Source organism: Athene noctua, chromosome 15, assembly GCF_965140245.1.
Source record: "Athene noctua chromosome 15, bAthNoc1.hap1.1, whole genome shotgun sequence".
Classification (NCBI taxonomy): Eukaryota; Metazoa; Chordata; class Aves; order Strigiformes; family Strigidae; genus Athene; species Athene noctua.
Window position 1 is genome coordinate 11460661 of NC_134051.1, and position 26304 is coordinate 11486964.

At 40.8% G+C, this 26304-nt stretch overlaps 1 protein-coding gene across 3 annotated transcripts in view; it reads right to left on the reverse strand.

The window, feature by feature from the left end:
- Positions 1–26304, reverse strand: part of EEF2K (eukaryotic elongation factor 2 kinase) — a 32670-nt gene that overhangs the window by 6125 nt on the left and 241 nt on the right. Inside the window, exons 2-16 of one of the 3 annotated variants that reach the window (XM_074919204.1) lie at positions 19052–19376; positions 17224–17274; positions 15320–15420; positions 13653–13713; positions 12763–12800; positions 9879–10050; positions 7915–8064; positions 6317–6449; positions 5477–5604; positions 4676–4877; positions 4350–4417; positions 3471–3548; positions 2599–2661; positions 1609–1743; positions 199–387 (exon numbers count right to left, since the gene is read on the reverse strand). In XM_074919204.1, coding sequence (XP_074775305.1) covers positions 199–387; positions 1609–1743; positions 2599–2661; positions 3471–3548; positions 4350–4417; positions 4676–4877; positions 5477–5604; positions 6317–6449; positions 7915–8064; positions 9879–10050; positions 12763–12800; positions 13653–13713; positions 15320–15420; positions 17224–17274; positions 19052–19297 — 1815 coding nt within the window. In that variant the 5' untranslated portion in view covers positions 19298–19376. The remainder of the gene's footprint in view (positions 1–198; positions 388–1608; positions 1744–2598; positions 2662–3470; positions 3549–4349; positions 4418–4675; positions 4878–5476; positions 5605–6316; positions 6450–7914; positions 8065–9878; positions 10051–12762; positions 12801–13652; positions 13714–15319; positions 15421–17223; positions 17275–19051; positions 19377–26304) is intronic. The other 2 variants (XM_074919206.1, XM_074919207.1) reach the window with 2 other exon arrangements.

A 26304-nucleotide genomic window follows, 5' to 3' on the forward strand; every position in this document is an offset into this window, starting at 1 on the left:
TAGCAAAATGAGGAACAGGTTGCATTTTTTGCTGCTTAGTTCAAGTCATCTAAATGACAAAGTCATCTATTTTCTCTGAAGGGACTACAGAACACCTAACTATAGTTATTGTCTTGTCTCAATTTCCTGCTATTCTTATGTTACTTTTACAATGGACCACAATTCTGCATTTTGGCATTTTCTTTGATCTTTGTTTACCTCCAGAGTGACCTCAGAAAGAATGTGATGTGGCAGCTGAGAGCACATGAGTCCTAACCCAACAATTGCTTCCAGCTCCCCACAGTCTGCAGCATGCTCCAGGTGGAAGAGGGCTGACTCCTGATCCCATTCCTTGTCTTTCTCACAGAAACGCCCAGCTTCATGATAGCGAACCATGGCCAAATGAACCTAGAACACAATTGCACAGGAGAGAAACACAAGTATTTAGATCTGATTTTTCAAAGGCCCTATGCCTGAACCTTTCTTAGGCACAAAAATACCTCTCTGAGGTGACTCCTTAATTAAAACTAATTGTGTACCTCTGTGACTGAGCAGAGGACTAGTTTGATAATACACAGACTTGGAGCCTGACTTGTGTCTGAATAGATTAAACAGCCGAAAAGCAATGATTATATACAGTGTAGCTGCCTCTCCAGTTCTGCAAGCTTAGACACATATAGCTTTATAAACTTGACTACTGGAGATAAAAGACCTAATTCAGCAAGACAGTAGCTGCCACATCTTCCCATACGAGTGTGCCCTAAGCAGTGTCCCAGCAGGTTGCCACACCAGAGCACCAGGTCTTAGGGGAGTGTTGAAGCACATCTGCCAAAGCCTGGAAGACCTTTCAAATGGAGTTGTAGTTAAAGGCACCCAGCCTGCAACTGCCTAACACACCAGTCCACAGGGCAAATGGCAGTGAGCATGGCTCACAGGCTTTTATGTACAGCAAGGACCCTCACAGGAAAGGAATTAACCTGAGGCACATAAAATCAAGGTTATCCAGGGTAAAAGCCTCATGCCACAGAAGCCTTTATTGTCAGTGGGGGCAAGATTTCACTCCAAACATGCCATGGGATTTTGAGGGATTTTCTTCCTCCCATCCCCAAGGGAAGACAGGTTTCTTCTCAAACCAAAAGGATTGAGAACATCTGAGGCGCTCAGGATGTTCAGGAAGCTATACACTGTGTGTCCTGAGTGTGGGCTTAAGCCCATACATAAACCCCAACCTAACTCACATTTGCATTGTCTGGGATAGTCTGGGGTAAAAAGAGTTGGTCCATGCTACCTTTTTCAGAAGCCCAACCTTGCCTATTTGCAAGGTATGTGGGTCAGGCATACCGATTCCATCCCACTGTATCTCTTCTTTGATGCCTCTGGAAAGGCAGACAAGCTGACAGGGTCCTTTCCAAAGGAGCCCAAATGTTGCAAGTCCAGAAGCATATGGAATTCATGGATTCCTGAGCTTAGATATCCCTTACAAAATATGATTAGGTGATAGAAAGCTATAGATATGTTCCTTATTTTCATCTGCACACATAATTCATGCAGTGCAACACCCTTACGTAAGTATAAATACAAGGTTTTTTTTTCCAGTTGGAAATAACAAGATGACTAGACCCATCCTACCTTCCCAAGGACTGACTTCCCAATTTTCTTTTCAAGTTCTAGCGCATTGAGCCTCTGAATTTCTTGAGCAACACAGGATGGTCTGTGGATATGGACTCTGGAAGAGTTGTAGAGATTCCATTTCTCCACACTGACCTGAAACAGGGAATATACTATTATTTCTACCAAAAATTAAAATTTCCATACTATTCATACGGATGTCCAACACAAACAAGAACAAACAACTTATCAACATAATGGGTGGATGGGAAACAGTAGACAAAAACAATCTTATCAAAATGAAAGCCTTTGGAGGTACCCAGAGGAAACACAACAGGGAAGGTTACTGGCACAGAACTTCAGCCTGTTAAAGCTCTTTCAATCTCCTGTAACAGCAACATATAATTATTACAAGGAAATTCTGAAAAGCGTATCTAATTAAATTATTCATTGTTGTCAAAGCTCTGTTATTTCTTTCCTTGCAAAATAGTTATTTGTTTAAGTTTATAGCCACAGAAACTAATTATCACAGAAGCTATATTTTGTAAAAACATACAAGGTCTGGTCTCTCCTAGCTCAGATACACAGCGGAGAGAGCTACTGTCACATATTTCAAACGCAGCATGTTTTAAAAAAAATCATCCAACCACATATGGGACACAATTCCAAAAATAAAGCACAGAAGGGGAAGACAGAAAAAAAAATCCATAGAACTATAGTTAATCTTTTTAAAGTGAGAAACCCTTGCATAATCATTAATTTACATCAGGGATCAGTTACAGAAGCAACAATTTGTTAATAACTTTACTACTTTAACAGGAAAATAAAGACAAACCAAAAAAAGGAACCAACACAGAATGGTAAGCTAATATTAATAAACATATTCTGTAGCTGAAGAGGAAGGAAAACTGACATCTGATTTAGTGATATGAAGTTAGAAGGCAGACGAATGGAACAAACGACAACCAAAGTGGCAAACTCATCATCTATTAACATTTTTGCTTTATTTACCCTTGCAGAGCTTCCCAAACTGTCTTCATCAGATTCATGTCTTCGGTTGTTGTTTGAATGGCCCTACGTTAATGTAAAGATTTGCATCATTTAATCTGCAGCAACTGACATGTGTCAGTTATTTCTCTAGACTATTCCTATCCAGCAAAATTAGTGACAATGACCAAAATAGTTTCCGCTGGATCCTTTTCTCTCAGTGATATCACACAATTATAAAAAGTTAACATACTGAAATGGTGAAGAATATGGCATACCCAAGGTTTCAATCCTGTAAACTGGATATTCCATGCTAAATACCTTGCTGCTTCAAAGGTGACAAAAGGATTGGTATCTTTGGAAGCAGTATCCTCTTTCCTATCTTCTAATTAAATATTCAGTTAAGATCTTCAGGTGAAAAAGCATTTATTTAAAAGTTTGTATTTTAAAGCAGCAATGAACTAACCCACAGGAATACTAAAGTTGCATATTATTAACTGACAACATTAAGTTCCGTGGTATCTCAAGCCATATAAAGTCATAGAAATTACAGAGGGTAAGAGGCTGAAAGTAAAATCATATTCATGGATTCTATGTGAAAAGAAGCTGGCTACATTTCTCAAATGCAATACAGAATTCTTAATAAGCACAAACAACAATATGCAATCAAATGTAATGTTTGAAATTAAGCTCCTTGTTATAGATAGTCTCTTCCCTGTGAAAGTGTCACTGACATTCCCAAGACAAGTCATTTTGCAACATGTGGGAATTTCTTTCCAACTGTTTCCTCTGTTTACAAAGTCTAGATCAAGAGGGATAAAAAATAAGATTCTTCGATGGAAACAGTTCAAGTATGAACATGCCCAACTCTGCTAAATCCAGAGTCAGATTCTTACCCTCTCTCTATGATCCAGATCTTCTAGCTCACTTCTCTTTTCACTGGGATACCCACTATCTCCACCATTTTCAAAATCCTACAGAAGATAAGAACAAAACATCACAGCATTAGCACTACCCTTTGTAAGGGTCTCAGCTTGACATTTCACACAAAGAAAACCTTCTGCTGGTTTAGTGAGATATGCTGGATGGATATACTGGATGAAAATGACTGTATGTTGTGCTACCTCTGACAGACAAAACAGACCCATAAGGTACTGTCCAAATCTGTGTTGTCTCTTAGATACATTAAAAAAAAAAAAAAAAAAAAAAAAAAAAAATCAATAATCAAGGACTCACATACTTTATTAAACCAAGAGTCCACTTAATATAGTCTTCAGTGGTAGCCAGTTAAAATATAAAACAGTAACTGACAGCCCCTGGCACTAAGGTCCTAGTGTTGGAAAATTCTCATTGCAAACTTACTGCAGTCTCCTCAGGTGAGATTCTCCTATATCCCACAGTACCAGTATTTGCAGAGACCTAATCAATGGGGATTCTGTTTAGCTTTCATACCACAGCAGTTGGCACTAGTGCCAAAGACACAACATGCAGGCAAGGGAACAAACAGACTTTAATTATCTGTTAAAATACACCAGATACATTTCTGGAGGGGAAAAAAAAAAAAATCCTGGTGGGAAAAAAAAAAAACCACCTATTTTAAAATAAAATATTCTTCCTTTACTAGAAACAGAAAATGTATGCAGGTAAAGTGACCTGCAGCAATGACTGCAAGCAGAGCACCTTTACATGCTTTAACTGAACAAAGCCTTCAGGCAGTCCTTTCAAGACATTCATTACAGAACTGCAGTCTCATTTTCTGTTAGAAAGACACTCACCCTTTGGTTATCAAGCTGATCATAGTCTCTGTGAACCAAGTTATCTACTTCATTGAACACAGGCCAATCTAGGAAGAAAAGTATTTGCTTCTTATTATAAGGGTAACATGCTAGATATCACAGTTTTACCACATTTTTTTCCAGAAGCATCTGTGCATTAATTAACTATATAGACATACTTTTAGTTTTATTTCTGCTCCAAGAGGAATGCTAGAGACAAGTATTCTGGACTAAATACAACACGCTGTTGTGTTTAAAACAAATAAAACAGGTTACTGTCAATTGTTCAGGAACCCCCAAGGAAGTTATGTTTGAGGCTCACTCACTAAGCATGTCCATCTTTTGGCTGTGAGGGGTTGCTGAGGAAGGAGAGCAGGGTAGAGAGTCAAATGCTACATCGCTCATGCTTTCATCTCCGGAGTTTTCAGACAGGCGGAAGAGCAGAGGAGGCCGACTACCAGAGATTGTTCTCACCCGGCTGCTGCCACATTTTTCCTCTGTGCCACGGAGAATTGTTTGAGCAGATTCCTTGGCAAATTAACAAGAAAGTCCCATGAATAATGCTTCTCTGTATTCTAAGCATGCTCCATAAGCCAACATGAATGTTTATTAGTCCCCTACAAAAGAGGGGGTATAAATACACATATGTATATGTAACTATTTGCTTTAACAAGTTCTACACCCCAACAAAATATCAAGTCCTGGCATTGTTACAGTCAGAGAGAGTTCTGTTTAAGACCAAATTTCATTCAGACCATTTCAACAAGTCCCATTCCCACTAATATCAGTTGAAACTCAGATCAGTTAAAGAGGAGCAGCTCTGTTCTTTTTTCTCCCCAAATTAGCTTTGTAAGATACAAAACATACTAAAGATTTCAGTGTTCAAAAATATACTCAGTCCTAAATATACATGTGTTACAAGGTTCACTATTAAAGCTACAGCATTAATTCAGACACAAGCATGGGTAAACCAGCTTTAAACTGCTGTATTTTAAACTGCAACATCAGCGATTAAGGTGGTTTTATTTGTTATGTAAATAGCATATTTCAGTTTTATTTACAGGGCTTTTAAAGGTAGAATAAACCAGCTGTACTGCTTAGTTATACTTTTTTCATCAAGCACTTACAAGCAATTTTTTATTACAATCCAAGGCATCTTTCTCTTTGGATGAAAGATCAAATGGTGCAAGCCCCATGCTTTTGCAAATCCTATTGCAGAAATGAGAATGAAAGAACAAGGCCATACCTCGAACACCTACAGCATTAAAAAAAAAAATGAAGAAAGGGTTTACTCGAAGTTTATATGACAGTTTACTGAATAAAAGCTAGAAGTCCCAAAGCATCTTCTAAAAAGTCAGAAGAAAAAGAAACAGAGAAAATGCCTTGCAGCACACACAGCTCAACCCACTTACATTTTATTTTAACACCTGTAAGGGCTTTTCATTCTTTCTCCAAGGAGAGTGAAAGAAACTCTGCAAAATCTTCAAAAGCTATATATGCACAGAATATAATAATAAATTATTTTGGCTGCATCACTGCAAAATGTGCCTAAATTTGGTCCTGCTTACAAAACTTGCTGTGCCCTATGAACAACTTCACGTATGGACACTTGGAGCTTTAAAAATATGCAAGGCTTATCTCTCCACATTCAGCTGTATCCATTCCTGCAACGTGACAAGGAAATTAAAGGCCATGATTATTGCTTTCACATTGTAGGGAGGTACTTAATTTCATTACTTGCTTGGTTTAAGAGTAGGCCAGGAGACATGAGCCACAGTCAGCTCTCAAGTCTGCCCTTGTGTGACAACAGCCCCGTTCAGGGACTCATTGCAATAGAACATCCCCAGCTGTTTGCAAGACCCTCAGAAACATGCCTGCTCATTCAGCCATGTAACAGCTACTCAACAGACAGCTGGGAAGAGAAAATAATCATTCATTAGTATGTGAAACAGAATCATTGATTTTACCTAGATTGCCATCTCCAAAATCTGTACCATTCTCTGTATGGATCTGAGGGTCTGTGTAAAGATCTCCAACTCCCTGGATATCGACAACAATGAGTTGGTGTCCTGAGCGCTCAAAGGTGAAGTGGCTAAAGGCCTGGGAAGAACCATAGAAGATGTCTGAGAAAACTCTCCCTTGATCTACTGAAAACAGCGACACATATTCACCTCAAAGAAATGGGCAAAAAAGTCTGATAACCCTATTGGTGAAACATAACTGGTATAAGCCTGATGAAAGCAACGAGACACTAAAAGCATGCAGTAGATTGCTTCTCCAACCTGACCCCACTCAGAGATGGGCTAAAAGGGCAAAAAGCATCTACTAAAAAAAGCAAGGGGAACACACAGGGGAGAGGAGACTGCTTTATTCCTCCCCCCTGTTCTGGAGATTTTGTTTTCCACTACAGTCTTCACCTGAAAAAGTGAGCAGCTGCCTGGCAGAGGGAACAACAGTGGGCTCTGAAGCCAGTGCAGAATAACTTCTGCATAAACATCCTGGCTGTGCCTGTGGATCTCCAAGCTGTACAGCACTGGGATACTGCTTCCTTCTGTCAACAGGCAAGGCTTTGCCACATTTTGGGGAAAAAAGAAAAAAAAAAAAAAAGAAAAAAAGTAAGCATCTCCACAAATTCTCCTTCCCCTACTATGCCCTCTGGGAGGTCCCCTGAACAGCTGATCTGGCTCTACATTTGTGTATCAGATAATGAAACGCATATTTGTACTCTTTAAAGGCAGCGTTTCAAGAATCAGGTATAAAAAGCCCTTCTCTCTGGCATGAAGTTGAGACATCAGGAATCTTCTGGGAAGACCTCCAAAAAAGCACTGCCAGGCCTGGGGGAAACGAATGGTGGTGACAGACAAACATTTTAACTGCAGCAAATCTCACAGAACATTTTGTTCCCAACCTGTGAAAGTATAGCAGTCATTCAGTGTACAAGAGACAGCCCAGAACATAAAACCTCTGCTTACATTAAGCATCATGACAAATATATAAAAACAGGGAAAAAATTAAAAGAACAACACCCTAAAGCCCCAGTAAAACAATCCTTTGCTACATGGATCACGCTGCGTTTTTTGCCAGTTATTGTGAAGTTCTTTTATGACATCCAAGAATCACTTGAAATCGGTACTTGTATTTCCACACAGAATCTCAGATTCACCTATTCAGAGGCTGTAGCTGAAAAAACCCAGATTCCTACATGCACATGAACTAGGTGTTTAGTTGCATGAGTTGAGTATCTGCCACCTCCTTTTGTATATTACATGAGGCACCAGAAGACTGTTTAGCAGATAGTACATGAGAGTTTGAAATATGTCAATGCCTTGTATAACCATGTTCAACTCAGCTAAAATCAACAGACTCTGAAATGCAATAAAGCAGCACTCAGCACTTGGAGTAGCGGCCCCAAATAAGGGGCAGACATACTGCAAAAAGAGAAATTAATTTGGCATTGTAGTGGAAAGCCTGCAGTTTCCTTTCTTGGCAGTAATGCATGACCTCTTGGTAGAGCCAAGAAATTCCCTGCAGCAGACTCCATGGAAAGCATTAAACAAAGCCTCACTTGTGGAGTAAGACGAATGTTGTCGTCTCGCACAAATCCAGAATTTGAGTTGTATTTGATGTATTTGCCCTCAATGTAATGTTCCAGATGGAAGAGAGGCTTTCCAGGTCTGTTCTTCATTTCGATAATACAGGTCTGTACTATATCCACCTGGGGAGGGAGAGAAGATAAACAATGACTAACAGAATACTGTCTTCAGATCAAAGTATGTGTGAATCCTCCAGCTGTGAAAACTTTTCCAGTGAAAGAAGCTGAACAATTGCAAAGATCTGTCTGTTTAACAAGGGGGTGGCAGAAGAGTCACATGCTTCTTAGGTTACTGAAGGAATTCCATAAATTAAAAGCCGTCACTTCAGAACAGCTCACTTCTGCAACAAATCTCTCTGAAAAATTCTTAGTGTTTGCTTTCTATTTTATTTTTGTGGGTACCTTAAGAGTACACTGCAAAGAGTCTATACTCAGAGAGCAAAACATACAGTAACTACTGGACAACTTGAAGAAATGTCTCTTCAGATAAGGACTGAAGACTTCTACCAGTCGGATATTTCTGTATCCTGCCTCACCTCCTCCCTCTGTCCCAGACACATTCCTAAAGGAGAAATCATCACAACTCTCACTTTGCTTATGTCTTTCCCCCCATATGACATTTAAAACTTTTAAATTCTTCTCTGTGCACTTCATTATGTACCTCACTTTGCTGTTGTGAGGTAGTTATTAACTAACCCTCACGTGGGAGACAGTGGTCCACATATTCAGAAGCACTCATTTTGGCTGTTAAATTGTTAAGGTCCCTACACTGAGGCATGCTTCTTGACCCAAGCATCTTGTCACATGTCACACACAGTCTGTAGTAGAGCCAAGAGCAGGAACCATGACACCACAGTGCATGTGCAGCACCCTTCCTACAAGCTTCCTCCCCCACCCATCTGAAGTCACAGTTACACTGAGGCATTCAGTACCCATTGCAGATGAAAGGGACTTGGCAGCTTCACTGATACATACCATGGACATACTTGACAAAGAGGAGCTACTGTCTGGGAGTGAACAACAGCTGCAGTCCTTCATCCGTGCGCTTGAGTTTCTTGTCTCTTAACAAACTGGTTGCTGCTGGACGTGTTTTTGTCCAGGATGCAATGGCCTGCTTTGACCAGCAGCTACCCAACTTACCAGCACGGAAAAGCAAAAAGCTATGTTGGCTGTACAAAATGTTTAGCATGGACCCCTGAACCAGAAATACAGCCAGCAAAGCAGTACAGCCATCTCTGCCTAAATCCTATGTGTGTTTATGCACATCCCTAGCACAGAGGATGGGAACTTCTCTTGATGCCCTGAGCCCAGCCTGACATTCCACCCCCCTGAGAGTTTCATACATCTTAACACTTTGCACTTAACACAGTGTGCCAGTATTGTCGCTGAAACTCCAAAGAAAACAAAGCCACAGTATCCTCATTTTTTTGAAAATTCTTGAACCACTCCTCAAAAGTTTTATTTGAATAGCTTTGTAAAGTTATTCAGGTTTCCAGCTCTTCTTAAAATTCAATGCTAGTCAGGTGTTTAGATAGATGTACAAGATTTAAACATCTACCTTCCTGGAGCACTAACAGTTAAGTGCTTGCTGAGACTTCCTGCTGGCAATAAATTCTGTAACATCTTTGGTTATCTCAAAAGCAGCTGGGCAAATATCAAAAAGAGCAATACAAACACCGTTTTAGTTTGGTCTTCAGTCAACAGCTGAGAACAGTCAGACATTCACAAACACATAGCCCCTAATTTTGGCAATATAAAGCAATTTCTGCATTTACTTCATTAAAAATAAGCTATCATTTAATGGAAAACACAGTAGGGCAGAAGAATCTATCTAAGCAATTAAATTTAATGGAATCTGAACAAGTAATTCCCTCTAAATTTGAAAACTAATCTGAGAACAAGACTGCATTTTCACTTAGCAAGATCTTTGAATGTACCTGTTTTGGTGGCTTGTGCCGGTTGTACTCTTCTCCCCAGAGTTTTGCTTCCATCTGAAGTCGGACATCCTCAAAATACACATCCCTGCCCACACTCTCTACGTATTGCTTGGCAACATAGTTATAGGCACCTTTCCAGTTCTGCGTGTGTAAGAAGTTGGACAACTTTTTCCTGAAGGAGGAATCAATCACTGATCAAAGGAAAACCAAGAATTTGAATTCCATCTTCCCCATGTCTTTGCTACATGGACAGAGCCAGGTCCTGAGAGCAGCATTACCCTCAGCCATTTACCAGCTATACAAGCTGAAAAGTGAAGCACAGGTAGAGGGGCAAGGGAAAAAGCAACATCCTGTATGAATGGTGCCTAGGGTGTGCTAAAATGCCTGCTGGGTTTGACTGCAGCTACTTCTGCTCTGAACGTCCTCCCTTTCTCATTTCTTTTCGCTCCCCACTTCCCTCAAATCCAGAGCGTGAAGGGTTGGTGCCACTTCAACACCCTGTTCTAATGTCAACAATTATTTTCTGCAGTGATTAACAGGGAGTGTCCTTTCAAACATGAACTGAAGATAGAAAACCCTCCTTATGATAAGAATAAACTGCTTCCTTCTCAACACACAGGGGTGACTACTTAATATCCCCCATGACCCCAGAAGGAAAACTGCACATGACAGATCTTCTTATGATGCAGCTTTTAACTTCTGTTGATGCACAAATCTTTACTCCACAGATCTCTCAAGAGTGGGGGAAAAGAAAAAAGGAGGATTTTAGGACTTCGACAACAGAGAATCTGCTGGCTGCCAATAAATGGATTATGCAGGTATCCAGTGGTTGCAGAAGATGCCAATATTCAAGCTAAATGGGTAAAAACCCCACACTGTTTCCAAGAATTTCAAAGCAGACAGTGTCTCTTTCCTGGAGCAACCTCATCTATTTATATGGGACACAAGAGGGAAAGCAGTTCTCCACCACCCCCCAAAAACATAATTCAACAGAGAAGATGGCAAAAGGGTATAAAAACCCTCTACTGTGGCAGCAGTGGTATTGCTAGAGACCCCAGCAATGCCAAGCCAGTCTGAAGGAGGAGGAGGAGTATGAAGACAAGGGTCCGAAGTAAGGCACAGCTGGCTACTGAGCAGTTCTCATATTCTGCTCAGTAACAATGGTTCTTTGAGCCTTTCCTGGTCCCATGGCAAACTGTACATTTTGAGAAGCTAGTAGCAGCACTCAGTCTCAGCCCTCCTCCTCCTTCCTTTCCTCTCTCCCTCCCAAGGTCTTGGTGCAGAGATAGAAGTACAGGGACTCTAAAGGCAAAGCAGCTCCAGATTGTCTGTCCTGCAGAGACAGGCAAACAGTCGCTGTAATACAGCCTCTGAAAAAAGGAACAAGCAAGTGAGATAAGAATTTTGGCCAGAATTCGAAAGCCTTCCAGTTCTCTGAAGAAATCTCTCTGCATAAAACAAGCCAGCTCATGTGCTCTTCCAAAGCCAACATTCTGTGAAGTTCACTGAGCCAAGTGCAGCTAATGCTTTCACTGTAATGACTAAAGACTTGCAGAGTTGCAAAAATCTAAAGAGAGTGCTCCAGATGGGAAGTATCAGTGCACCACTGAGAGTTATGGAAAATCCACAAGTAGGAAGCTGACATACAAGTTATATTTTCTTTGTATGAGGTTAAGGCAAAGCTGCAAAGATAGATTTTTGTGTATGGCACTACTAAAGATATTCTGTAAAGGGGAATTTGGTCATTCAGAAACAAGAGCTAAAAGCAGTGTCAGCAGGTTAAGGTTTGTTAGTTCTAAGCTTCATTCACTGCTCTCTGTCCGGCTTTGCAAGAACAGAGCCACCAGCACAAGCTGATACTTGAAACAATGCCAAACTGGAGGACTAAGGGGTTACTTTTCCCCCCTTTTCCTCAAGTTCAAAAAAATCGTATTTCATCATTCAGGAGTTTCTCTCTTTCCAGAGTGAAACTAGATGTGAAATGCAATTTCTCTGGATTGTGCAGTTGGAAAGATGAGGAGTGGCCTTAAACATGCACATGCAGATTTTCCAGGAAACATTAATTTCCAAAGCCTGGAAAGGGTGGGGTACTCGTCTAGCATGAACCGATTTGTAATAGCTAGATAATGATGCCTGCAACCGTATTTGCTAACACTCTCTGAGGGAAGGAAAGTTCCTCCTCTGTCTTCCCCCACACTTTACCCTTCTGAAAAGAGTAATTTAGTATTCAAGCTCTGCCTTACTCTGAACAGGATTATTCTGGTACATGATCCGAAGTAAACTCTGGGATGACAACCTTCTAAAGTGAGGGAGGCTTTCTGAGTTGAGATTGCACCATCCTACTATTCTTTCCCCTTTTCTCTACCTAACTATAGGCCTCGAGTTGGCCCTCAGGCTGCAGACACCTACAGCCTCATAACAAATTCAAATATATTTCAGCACACCAGAAACATGGAAAGTAGCTGCATCTGTACTTTTATGAGTATTCTGCCTCCAACAGATGGTGGAAATAGCATATATTTATGAATTGCTAATTGACAGGCTGAATATACTTGCTGGAACTGGACATGACTGCACGTTACCCATTCCACTGCAGTTCCAGTACAGGCAATGGCTTGGCTTTCCAAAGCAAGCTCACCGGATGCCTGCATCACATTTGTTTGTGCTTCCTCAAGAGAATGTTCTGCTTTCTGAAACCCAGTCCCTGTGCTGCAGCTGGAGCACACAAATAAACTCCTCAGCTATGCCTTTTAGAAAGGCACAGCAGGGAGCTAACGGGGAGCTGAACTTTGCATAATTTCCACCACATCTAAGTGAAATTCCAGCCACCACAGAAGAAAATATTGCATGGAGGCCAACAAAGATAAAGCCAGAAGATACTTACGTTCTGAAACACTCTCGCATTGCTCCACGACCAAAAGGCTAGGGAAAAGAAAAAGAAAAAACAAAACCCCAGTATTGCCATTTCCACAAAGTTAATTTCTAACCACTAAGAGACACAACCATGTCTTCCCCCTTTATAACCTGCAGAAAGCAGTTCTCAAACAGGCTCTATACAATTTCTGTCTCCTCAAAGAAAAGTGAAAACCACTGGCAGTGTAAGTAGGAATCTGGGGAAAAAGACATTGGGAATAAGCCACCCCCCCACCCCCCTGCCCTTCAATATCCCATGAAGCAGACATGATATGTCTTTTAAAGAAGCTATTTAAATTCTTTCCAGTTTGGAGTCAGCTGTGTTGTGTCTGCCTAGAGAAGATGGCTTCGCAGACCTCATGCTCTCTGCATTTAGGCTTCCATACAGGATGTGCCAAACAGAGCATCACCTCCCCACATGCCAGATACTATGTCAGTAGCACAGAGCAGGTCAACTCCAACACACCACCAACCCCATGATTTAACTGTGAAGCAACTGTAGCTGTCAGTCTGTTTTCATCCTATGAGCAGAAATTATTTAGAAGCACATAAAATAGCAGGACTATTGCCAGGCAGGCAGATGAGGCCAGCAGGAAATGGGAGGGAGATCACTGGGAAAGGAACAAATGCCTCATATTGCTGATGGGGAAGGGCTGACTTCTACTCTACCCTGGGGAAAAAAGGCTGTTGGGACCCCAAAACATAATGAATGAGCTGAGAAAAAAGAGAGATAGCAGAAAAGAATGACACTGAGACTTTAAGACTTCTATATGAAGAAAACATCTTGCTGCCACTATTCAGTACCAGGAAGGAAATGTCTAATCTGGCTTCCAACAAACATGAAGGACAGTGTGATCTTACTTGTGAAGCCATCTTGATGAGGACTTCATCTTCAACCCAGGCTCCAGTAACTGCATTGTACCTGCAAAATCAGATGTACCTCTTAGAAAAATGCAGAGGGAACCCAAATCCCCCGTCCCCCAAGACTATCCTTATCTCTAGCTGACTGCTAAAAGGTGCTGCTGCCACTCCCACACAAAAACTTCTGGTCTTCCAACCACACTTCTGCTCTCCTTACTTTGGGTGGGAAACAAGAAATATGTATAGCAAATTGATGAGACACTGAATCCTACTGACAATGAACAGATTCCACTACAGAAGCTGATCTTTAGCAACACTACAAATTAGGCTTTACCTGCTTTGACATTAGATCTCTGTGATGGCTAGGCAGTACACTGGGGGCAGAAAGAGCCTTACCAAGCCCTACACACTAGACTGGTGGTCTCCCCCAACCCTGAGCTTGCTTAAAACTGGTTCTGGCTGGGAATATGCTGCAGGGCTGTGGAGGATGAGAGCAAAATGCAGCACCAGCTGTGGCTGTGAAAAGCAGCAGGGCCAAGAACTGTCAAACACTGCACCAAGGGAGGACCAAGTCTCTGCCCAATCCTATGATAATACAAATAGTATGACTGTGGTTTCTCCCCACCCCCTTAACTCCCAACACAGTAAAAGCCAAACTGAAAACCACAGTAGTTGAGTCACCAACACATGACTGTTTCCAGCCTGATTCCCCTGACCTGCACCGATTACTTCATGCATGCAGACACTCAATATACCCCCTTGTATGTTCTGTTCACCCTGGTTTGCAGAAGGCAAAAGAGATGAAAATAGGAATGTCAGAGCCGTCTCTTTTTAATAGGGTATTCGAGTAGCTCTAAACCAATTTTATCACTTACTGGTATTTTAAAATATGCAAACTTATTTCAGTTTGTATTGGTATTTTAAAATATGCAAACTATTTCAGGACTGTGTGGCTGACCAGGGACAGATGCAGTCTATGGGGAAGAAGAGCACTGCGTGACAGCGTTATGTGATTGAAAGGGAGGCCTCCCTCAACACTGATGCTAAGTGTAATTAACTGGCCTCTAACTCCTACCCCTTCCACCCAGAAACCCATGTCAGTAGGGTAAACGTTTTGGCAAAGCCTGTACTAAAGCACTGAAAATAGTTTAAGGGCCAAACTCAGTTTCAGCACGTACATCATGCTGAGCTATTCTGGGCTTTATAAGGATTTAAATTCCAGCCACATGCAGCAATACTGCATGGACAGGCAACACTGAAACTGCTATTTTGGGAAAGGCACAGAGTGTTATGTTGCTTTTTTTTCTAAACTATTTAAACTAAGTACGCTGTCTTTTTATTGGGATTCATTTCCTTATTAGATTAAATTTACAGCATTAATAAATCAACTAGAAAATACTTTTCAGCCTTGTTTCCTGTCCACATGGTGAAACTCATAGATATTACTTAGGTGGGAAAGAAAGACTGTGACACTGGTTTGCTGAAAGGTTTACTTTTTGATGATGTGCAGTATTTACATATTCCTGGAAGATTCAGTTAAGGCATACTCAGTTTGGGTGTTCTTCAGCCATGTAATTACACATACTCTGCACTACACAAACAGAACCCTTGCATCAACCAGCACATTCTGTTTAATGTCGGCATTAAAAGCAGAAAGACCCACAGACCTGTAACGAGTGGCATGTTCTGTCTCAAAATCCTCAAGATGAAATTCTGCCCACGGATCAGGCATGTGCTTAGCTTTCTGAATAGCATGTTTCCAGGTTTCCTGAAGAAGTTACAAACTGGCAGGTTATTTATAAGTCAGCAGCAACTCACAACAACAGCATTTTCTAGAGCACATCCAGATTCCAATGCTACAAAGATGTGCAACTACACAACCCCCCAAAGCACTATTCAGAGCAGGGACCAAGGGGTACATGGGACCACTCTGACATTTTAGAGCTTCAAGTATAATGAAACACAGTTCAGAAATATAAAGCATCATGTTTCAGTACAGTAGGCACTGCCATAAAGTTACTGAGGACAGAATCTGGTCTACTATATACCAAATATAATTTGCAAAACCTGCTGTCATTTGCAAATATCTCTAACATATGTTGCAAATAGTGATAAATCACATTTAGATTATAGTAATTAATTTTTACAGATTTTTAACTTTTTGTAACTACCAGCATATGCTGGCAGTGTAAGCATAAAATGTCCATTAGTGATAGAGCAGTACAGAGGAAGAAAAAAAGTTCTGTAAACCCCAAGGCCCCCAAATTGTGCTCAGCGTAAGAAAGAAGAAATTAGAATGTTGTAAAAATGGATTATTATAACAATTCCAGACAAGTAGCTATTTCAATATCCACCAAGTCAAGAGAAAAAAATCAAAGGAGTTTTCTGGAATATAAACAGTCTTTCTGGACTGTTTCTGGATCCAAAGCCAATTTGGATGCTTGTCTCTTAACATTTTGATCTCCCTCCTTCTACATTGTACTGTTCCAAGAAAACTGGAGATATGATCCTTTGATGTGCCAAAGGCCTTCTGCAAGGTGAGCAGGAAAAAATGCCACTTTGCATCCCTGCCAGTAAAGAAGTACTGAGCTCTGAGGTTTTGTTACTCCCTCTCTTACTGAATTTCAAGTATGCAGACACAGTAGCTTCCAAAATACTTTTTTTTTTTTCCTTTGGAATTTAAATCTCAGTCAAAAAATTTGTTAAAAAATACAATATAAATTGGTGTCAACAATGACATCAAGGAAGTTTTTAAAGCAGCTGAGCTTTTAAATTGTTCACATTTATTTTTGTTTCAGCTGCAAATCTGCATACCTCGCAAACAATTTCAATGATCCCCTTTCTCACAATAAAACCACAAAATGAACCCAATGCTACACTAAATAAAACAAGTTTAAAAGACATGCTGGGATGGATTTCCCACGTGTTTCATAACAAAATGAAGTTGCCTCAGATCATGCGATGATACACATTTATACGGACTTGGGAACGTCCATACTTGGGTATGTATGAAAAAAAACAGGGAGAGAAAGAAACACATAGAATTGCCTGGTCAGTTATCTATATCAAATCATTCTTGAGTTCCCTCTCCAAAAGGTGATTTGTGCCCATGCTAGGTAGTGATTTAAATAAATTAATTGCTTGTGCTTGATTTTATGAGGTGCTTTGTACATCTAATCTTCAAACTAACAGAAGTTGGACTTCATGGAAATGGTGCTAAGTGATGCTACAGTTTTTCTCCTGCTGTAGGCGTATGTCTGCCGTACAGACTAAGTAGGTGTCTGGCATCCACTCCACTCTTGTCCACAGTAGGTAATACTGTGAAGAAACAACTACAGAAATGCACTGTAAAAAAAAGTGATATTCCAGGGTAGAGAACAGAAGATGGGTATTATTTCATTTAACAGATATCTATTTTAGTTTTGACTTAATGACTTCTATGGGCTGAGCCAAGCAGTTTTCTCAGACAATAAAATAATGAATAAAAAAAGGCCATAATAGGGAAAAAAACAGAACCAAAAAAACCTTAATGCATGTTAGATATGGTGATCACATTTTCTTTTTAACCTACCCGACTATGGTCAACCACAGAGCCGTGCTTAGAACGATGCTGTGTGTCATTCTAAAGGATGCATGAGAAACATAAAAGTAGGAAAATACATGTCATAAGACAAATGATTGACAAAGAGTCTCTGTTCTCTTTGTTAATTTAGAAAAAAAAAATTTCCACTTAAAAGACACTCTGCAATTTATATTCCTAATTTAAATTAATTCTTAGAACATCTGTGAACAAACCTGTTAAGGTAAGCTGGCAAATTTTTAAAACTGGAAAAATATCCATTAAAAAAGTCTTGCCTATTAACTAGCTAATTAAACATTGCTCAGTCCTGTTTAAAGGCAGAGAGTTCTATTAACACTTCTATCTGTCTCTGCATTTCATTATCAGTGGCCCACATTGCCATTAGCTTTGGGGTTTGAGAGGTGGAGTCTGATCAGAGGAGGCTGTGGTGGGTTAAGATGTTATCAGTCCTGGCTGGTTGCTTCACTCTATGGTAGAAGCCATCATTTCTGCAGCTTAAGCAGCAGTGGAGACTTGCTTGCTCTACATCTCAACCCAATACATTCTAGCTGTGACAGAAACTAAAATGCCAAACTAGACATTGTGGAGCCCAAAGCATGGGCACATGGCAGGAGGAAACACTTGCAGTTTCATCTCAGGCCACATGACTCAGAACTCACACTGCAAACCCAGAGGCAAGTGTTTAGTATATGCTAAAATGTACACACAAATGAAGACTAAGCTTCTTTCAGGTTTTAACTTGCTTGGCATAACATACACTAAAATCTGTCCCCTTGTCTATACTAAACTTTTAATCTTCACCTTCCTTAGGAATATGTACCTTCTAATGTTTCTACTAACTGGCCTTGATAAAAATCTTACTGCAGACAAGACAGTTTCACTTTTAATGTGTTACTAAAAATGTTAGCTGACTGAAATAAATCCTCTGGTATCTCTCCAGGAATAAAACATGCATTAGGCATAACCAAGAGTTTAGAGTATCTATTAAATAAATGTTAATATTTATAACAAGAAATGTGTTAATAAAACACATTAAACTTTAGACTAGACAAAAATCTAAGAGACATGCCAGTTTACCACAAAGGGTGCACATCTGGAATGTCTAACCTATGGAGTGAATGTCACTTGTGTTCTTGAGGCTCCGCTGCCTGTGGATTTGCCTCCCCTTGCCTGGCCTGACCTGTGCAAAGGGAGCCGAGTGGAAGAGGACACACTGCCAAGGAAGCACCAACTACAGCCCCTCTGACCTCTCTGCAATGCTGTGATCGCTGTTCATTTTAAAAAAGGTCAGATGCCACTTGAGTACACTGTCAGGCACCACTGCCAGTGTGACACGTCATGCCCAAGCACAAGAGTGAACATGTTAAAAGCTCCCCTAAGAAGGAACTATAATCTGAAAACCTCTCATTACAATTTTATCATTTACAATATTATTTGTCCAAATGAAAATATTATGGATTGTTAACTGCTTGGCAAAATCCATAATAAGGTATCTTCTGCCAGACCCCAATTTAGTTTACAACACATCTTTTAAATTTCCCAATCAGTGTATTGCTTTCTTAATGGTTTGACCATATTGGCAGTGAATTGTTTGTCTGAAATCTGTTGCCTCTGTAGATGAAGATCTCCCACTGAACTAAAAGGGACAGTAAGCCATTCAATGGCAGTGTCAGACTACTGGAATTAACTGCAGGTCTGGAAAAAACAGATGTATTTTTTTATTGAAAACTGTTAGTTATAAGAGATGAAACAGTTAGAGAATTTCTCATGCCAACTAAGTAAAAACAAAACCTCACTGAAGGCTGGAGCCAATACTTACCTTAAAGCTAAAAGAGTTTCTAGGAGAAGAGCTTGAACTGTACTGTTCAGTTTTTGCTAAGTTGCTGTAATAATTGTCAACTTTGATACTAGCAGACTTGTTAGAAACTGGATCATCAGTTATTGGACAGATAAAATAATTGTCTTCATCATCACTGTCAGCATCAAGATAATTTTCAGAGTTCACTGTAGTTGATCTAGCATTATCAATTCCTTCCATACGAAAAATAAGGTCCTCATCTGCCATGTTTGTGGGAGGTCAGTTTAACTCCTGCAATGATTAAAACAGCCACTATTCCAACGCAGATGCAAATGGCGGGAAGAAGCTGGGTGGGAGGGAGAAAAAAAAAAAGAAGGGCTGTTAATAAATGAACAAACAATGCATGAAACTGATGTCAGCACACTAGCAGAAAAAAAAAAAAACATTTGCATATGGCTCTATAAAAATGACCCCCAAGTACTTACACGAGGTTCTGAACACCTCAGTGCTAGATCTGGGTTTCCAGAATGCACTTGGTTTTTAAATTGGTTATCTTATTTTCTCAATCTTGTACCAAGTATAATAAAGTAATACCATAAAATCTGAGGGACTGCAAACACCACCTGCTGCCTATGGCTGACATTTGTTAATGCTCCTATCTCCTCCTTTAAATGTTTTTATTCTTATCTGAAATGCTGAGTTGCACAACACTGGTCTTAGAAACTCAAGAGAACTTTACCTCAAACACCACAATCAGGTTTTCAATTTTTTTCAGGACAAGCCTTCTCAAAGAATTGCATACAAATAAATAGCCAAAGGAGTTAAGAGAGTGTATTGGGACAACATAGAAAGTTGTCTCACCACTGCCAAGCTTTAAGTTGGCTTTTAGCTCACATAGAGCCAACAGTCCACAGTGCAAAGCACACTGCTGAAAGTGCAAAGAACACTGCCCAGTTTACCCAGATGTCCTCGGAAGGACAAAGTACAAAAGAGGCCAAGGAAGGAGGCCAGCCATTCCACTGCTGTGCACTCACTAGTAGACTAGAGCCACAAGAAGAGGTATGTGTAAGGGTTACCTCAACCCTTGTGTCTTTTACACTCTCTGATGGGATTTCACTTCGGACCAGGTCTGTGTGATTTAAACAGTCCTCTTCCTGCTCCAAAGACAGCAGATACGGCAGCCTGTTCCAACAGCATCAAGCCTCTGAGCTCTGTTCGCTTTAAACATAGAGCTTAAAGGAAAAATTTCTCTCCCTGGTTAACAGTTCCTTTCCAAAGAGGTTAGAAAGCTTGATTTTGTCACTGGTTATTTCAACTTTTTAGTAGCTTCCTCGATCCTAAGACAACAGAATAGCTTCTCCCATGTCCTAGCTCCAAAGTAAACTAAGATAAAAGTAATAACAACAGTGTGAGGCAGACAGGTCATGGTTTTATTAAAATCTGCTCAACTATTTCTAAGCCCGGAAGGTGACATTCTAGGTAAATATTTCACTGAGGCCTTCTGACACATTAAACAGTGTTAGAGTAAGCAATATGGGGAGTTCCATATGGGTATCAAAACTGCAGCCTCTGCAAAGTCTCCCATCTTACTGTGGCTTTTCCAAATTAGCGACACCAGTTTCAGGGAGGCAGAGCACAGACACTGTACAGCCCAACTGCTGCAATAAGATGTGCTATAAAAAAAGATAGGTGAATCATGGAAGTCGTTTTTTTGGAGCTCAGGTTCCACCCATGGAGATCTTACAACTGGAACAAGCCCTGCAGCCTCTACCCAAGAAACAGTTTGTGATGATTCAGCAGAACTCAAGTAGAAATAAACTCCTACAGGCCCAAGCTACAGGTGAGTATTATGCCTTTCACACACACAGATGCAAAGTTTCCATTCTTAGGCATTTCACAGTCCAGAGCCATTGACAGCAGGACACCAACGCTGACTTTCAGAGAGAAGAGTTTGCCAGTTTCTAGACCTATAAAGTCTCCCTCTTCCACTCCACAACACAGTTTCAGCAAGGCAACCTCTGAAACGCAAGGGTGCAGGTGGCCATGACACCTGGAGTAGAGTAACACCACATCTTCTCTGCAAGGGCTCATTTCAGTCTATCGTATATAACATATGGTACCAAGCTGAACACTAGGGACATGTGCCCGAGTAGGAAAACTGGTGTTACCTGCCAGCAGCCCTGCCACCTGTTCAGTGTGGTGTCTGCTTACAGCACTCACAGCTCAGGCTCCCTCTCCACACTGCCAGGCTATTTCCTGGATACTCTTGCACTTACTTACAAGTGCTTTTTTTTTTATTCCTCTAAACTCTCATCCTTTTCCTGCTGAGCCCACTCACACGATCAAGTACATGTCTATGAAGGTTTCTAGTTATCAAGGAAGGTATGAACTGCCAGAGTAGAGCAGGTCTGTGATTCATCTAATACCAGCTGCTTCAAAGAGCAAAGAAGCCTTCACAGAACAGTAATTCACCCCTATTCACATGCTTTTCTAACTGCTGATAGGGAAGATTTTACACCCTTAAGTTTTTTCACATTTTCTGAAACTCTGTTCTCATTAACTGCACTAACTCTAGGTTTCAGAGACATTTCCTGAAGTTTCTTGTGGATAACACCAGCCTTTGCCAAATTCAATTACTTTCTGTCGTGACTTTTATACCAAATATCATCAAAAGCTCAGGACACACTAAAGAGAACACAGACTGCAGTGAAATGACCTTTCTGCCACACACTTTTGTTAAATAGTTTCTTCTATTGGGAGTACAACATGCAACTGATTCCCTTATGACCGTATCCTGCTTGAGGCTTTCCAGGTCACTCCACTGTTTCCTGTTGCATTTTTATACAATGCTGAGGTTAATCATCAAATCTGATCACAACCAAGCAGACAAGAACGAACAACCTGAGTCATTAAAACTTATCAGGAGAAACATATGCCAGGGCAAGAACCCAGCAGACATCAACACAGCACAGCTCCTTCTACACCACAAGTACCACGGTGAACTGGGGGCAGGTCTGTAGAACAGCACGGTTGTGTTGAGGGTCTGACATCCCCTTTACTTCAGACTAACTCCAGTCTGGTCTCAGGGAGCAGATACCACCAGTGACTGTGCTATGATCTCCAGTTAAGTTTCATACACAAGGAATTTAGTTTGCAAGATCCGAGACTGCTTTTCAACATGAATCAAAGTGCAATGAGCTGAGATGATCAGGAGAGTCGCTTCAGAAGAGATTTTCTGATAAGAACAAAAAGCCAGCGTAGGCTCACCCAAGGGAAGGCTGGAAAGGGACAGACACACAAGGGACTGGGCTACTGCTTGATTTTACTGTACATTTTCCTCCTTAAAAATAATAAAGCAGGTTTACAAAACACACCATGACTCAAACCACTATCAACACTTAAGGGTATTTTCTTTGAAGCAGTCAGAAACCAGTAGCACAAGCACAAACTTCTAGGCCCAGTCGAATGAACGGGAATATTTTCTCCTCATTTTAGCTTTGATTATTCATGTTGCTCTGCTGCATGAAAAACAGGAAGGGGTTAGATGAATGCAAAATAATCATCCAAATCTTCACACAGATTTAGTCAAGTTTAAACCAGTATTTATTGACAAGTCTGCTTGCAGTGAATTTTGCTGGCTCTTCAGATGGCTACTGTGAGTATATTAGAGTCAGGTCTGCCTGTTTTGTTCTTGATAAGAGGGCAGAACTAGACTACACAAAGCAGCTTATCTTGATTTGTTTCACATGAGATACAGCTTAAAACCCTTTTGGTCCTGGATCCCTGAAAACAACGATTTGAGCTTACAGAATACTTCACTTAATTTGTTCTCAATAAAGTATCACCCCTCCTTCCAAGACCCATCTAACAGAAGTATCATCTGTTTTACAAGCTAGAAAAATGAGATGTAGGAATAATCAAAGCCCTTGGAAGAGGTGAAAGCCTACATAGATACTTTGAAAACACTTGCACCTACAAAGGAGAGGATTAGTTAGAATTTCCAAAATTCAGCCCTGACTCTGGCTGTGCAACAGCATGCAGCTGAAAGCAGACACTAAGTGTCCATCAATTGCTTAGTTCTAGAGCAACCTCACCCAACCAGCTAAATCAAGGATTTTTCACACAGCTAGCCAAAAGACAACTACAAAGCAAGGTTTTCAGTTTTGCTTCACTGTTATTCTTTGTGCAAATTCAACCTTCTTTCTCCATGAAATCGTACCAGATAAATACACTCTTACAGCAGTATTCATAGCTGCAGACCTTAGACCACAGCTACTGATAAGATGGTCATCACAGAAGCAGTACTTTAACGTCTGTCAGCTTTCACCACTAGCACCATTATGTTGGTTACTGCCTTTCTGACAGAGGTAGCATTTCCACGGATTGGCTAGCAGCACAGAACACGAGAACTCCACCTGCATCGGGCAGCATCGGCTACAGTAAACCACTGCTGAAGGAGGTCTGAGACAACTCATCTGACTTTGCACTGAAGCAGCTTTGGAGCATTCATATAATCTGCTTTTCTAGCAACGACCACGTGAGAGCTGTCATTTCTGGAAAGAGGCAGTAGCACACAACTGGAAAGGAAGGAATCCTCAGTTGCCACTACCATTTTTACTGCGATCATCTTACCAAAGTCTAATAACTATGTGAGAACGTTAACCTCTACTGCTTGTCAGCACACACCAACAGCAGATGTAAAATGATGCTTCAAATACACAACTAACTCAGGAATATACTGTAGCACTGGACTAGCCTCATACCCACAACTGCTGTCCTGCACTCATTTCTACCACTGCAGTCAAATACACATCAGCAGATCCCATCAGGTCCGAGAAGCAGCAGCAACAGGAATGAAGGTTTATGCAGCAGTGATTGCAAACAGTCATTATTTCTGTGACTTGCTGTGTAAATGGAACATCATGACACAAACCAGTTTGTATTTAAAGCTAATGGTGTTTATAAAACTCTTGTCAGTTTTTCTTGGAACCATACTTCTTGTAAAGGACTTGTGGTGTTTACTTTGGAAGTGTATTTACTAAAAATTGTACTCATGTAACATGCTCTTTAAAACAGAGTTCAATAACCAAACTTTAAACTCCACAAACACTGCTCTAAACCTTGGTTTATTTGACCAAAAGCCCTGAGCTTCATCCCAAGGTTTATATTCTGTGCTTTTGCATCATGGCGTAAAGCTGCACTATTTAGGAACCCCCACTTCACTGCTGCTACGTTTTCATCATTTAGTCTTTAATATCCATTACAGAAGCAAAGCAGCAAAGAGAGTCAGACTGCACAGAACTTAGGCTGCAAGCCTGCATTATCACAACCTGTAATTTAAACTACCCACTCCAATCTACTTTGAAAATGTATTCCTTTTTTTAAATCAACCTTGTACTATGTAATTCAAAATGAAGATATTCTAAAATATGGTTATTCATTAAATCTGTTCCGAGTCTCTATGAACTTTTGGGCTTTTCCAGTGCCTTTTTGATGTATTTTTCTTTCTCTTGTCTTTATATCCAAGAGTCACACCACCAGGAGGGGCAGGCAAGTTTCAAGGACAATCTACGGTGTTGCTGAGCACAGTGCATATGCAAACACAGATCAACAGAGGGAAAAATTCACATCAGAGCACTGGTAAAAATAACTTGTTTCTTGTAGGGTGTCTGTTGTTAAAAGTGCTCCTGGTTTGGCAGGACCCTTGAGCAAGGCCCCACAGCTGCCTCAGCACTGAAAACTGCCTTAATTCATCCCAAAGATCTGAGCAATAGGAATGCTCTACTCTAGTCAGCAAAGGGGGAAATGGAGCATCTTCAGCTACTTCTTAGTGGCTGTTTCAGCTGAGACACAGCCCTCTGCACCACTTTAGCACAGGACAGGGGAACATGAACTGCCCTAGAACAGAGGAAGTTCCACCTTCTCTTGAAGAGAAGCACCAACCCAAGAATGAGCCCCCTCTTCCTGGCATAATCCTAAATCCTTTCTGATTTAATACCACATCAGCTAAAGCCATCTAGCAGGATACCTGTAACAGTAACAAGCATTTTTTTTTCTTTTAAGAGAGAAATTGCCTTTTTCAGATTAACATTCCTTTAAAATTATTTGAAATTTAACCTAAGCAACTAGACAGGCTGTGCACCTTACAACTTAGTGTTATCATCTTCATGAACTATAGACACAAAGCTACATAACATGGTCCAGAACAACCCCACCACTACATTAAGGTCCTGTAGCACATTACAGAACTACTGCGCTTTCCAAACACCCAACCGACCCTTGTGAAGCAAACGTCTGTTCTCATCTGCACTGTGTACTGGCAAGAAAACAGGTTTAGTGAGTCACGCTAACAGCTCTGATAAAAAACAAGATTAAAAAACACAGAAATGTCTCAACTCACTGGCTAACTCTGACAAACCTGGTCTTACCAAGTGCAGATCTTCTAATCAGAAGTCTTTATTTCAGGTCCCTTCCAGTGTGTCAGTACCACAAACACCGTGGCACAAATCACATCCAGTTTGTCTGCAAGCACAGCTGGAATAATGCACTGCATTACCCAGAGAGTGTCAGAGAGCAATGATGCTAAATTCACGAAGCAAATGGGAGAGTTCATCTGGGCCAGCGTGGAGTATGATGCATTTGAAACTCGAAACCCTGCGTGAGGAAATGCACTGCAGCTTCACAGAAATAGCTTTTAGAGTTGCAAGCAGTAAAGCACAGAAACGACCATTCTGAGTCAAGCCCACCTTCTGCCAAACACAAACAAATACTATGTCAGCAGCTGCCAAAACACAAGGCTATAAAAGAACAAAAAAGGAACTTTCAAGATCACTTTAAAATGTCCCCCCATTGCCATTAATAACGGTTAGTCCAACTGGCTTTAAATACACTGATCAATTATCACTGACTTTTTGTAAGCGTTTGCTCCAGTACTTCACGTTATTAATCAACCACATGATTAGTGCATATTAAAAAATTCTCCAGACCCAAGCGGTCCCAAAGGCCATTACAGGCTGTCAGCGGGTTCTCGGGCCGCCCTTCACCCGCCGCCCGCGCCGCACCACCAGCCCCGCTCTCCCCTCGAGCTGCCCCGCAGTTACAAACAGGATTTCAGGACTTTTAAACTGGGCGTGCCCTAAAATCAACTGCACTATCCTGGAAACACCTATGGATGAAACTATTATCTCCAAGCATAAGTACAGGAGTGTTGTCCGACACAAAACCGTCTGGTTATTTTTAGGTCACCGCACAAGCTCACACTTGGCCCGCCAGGT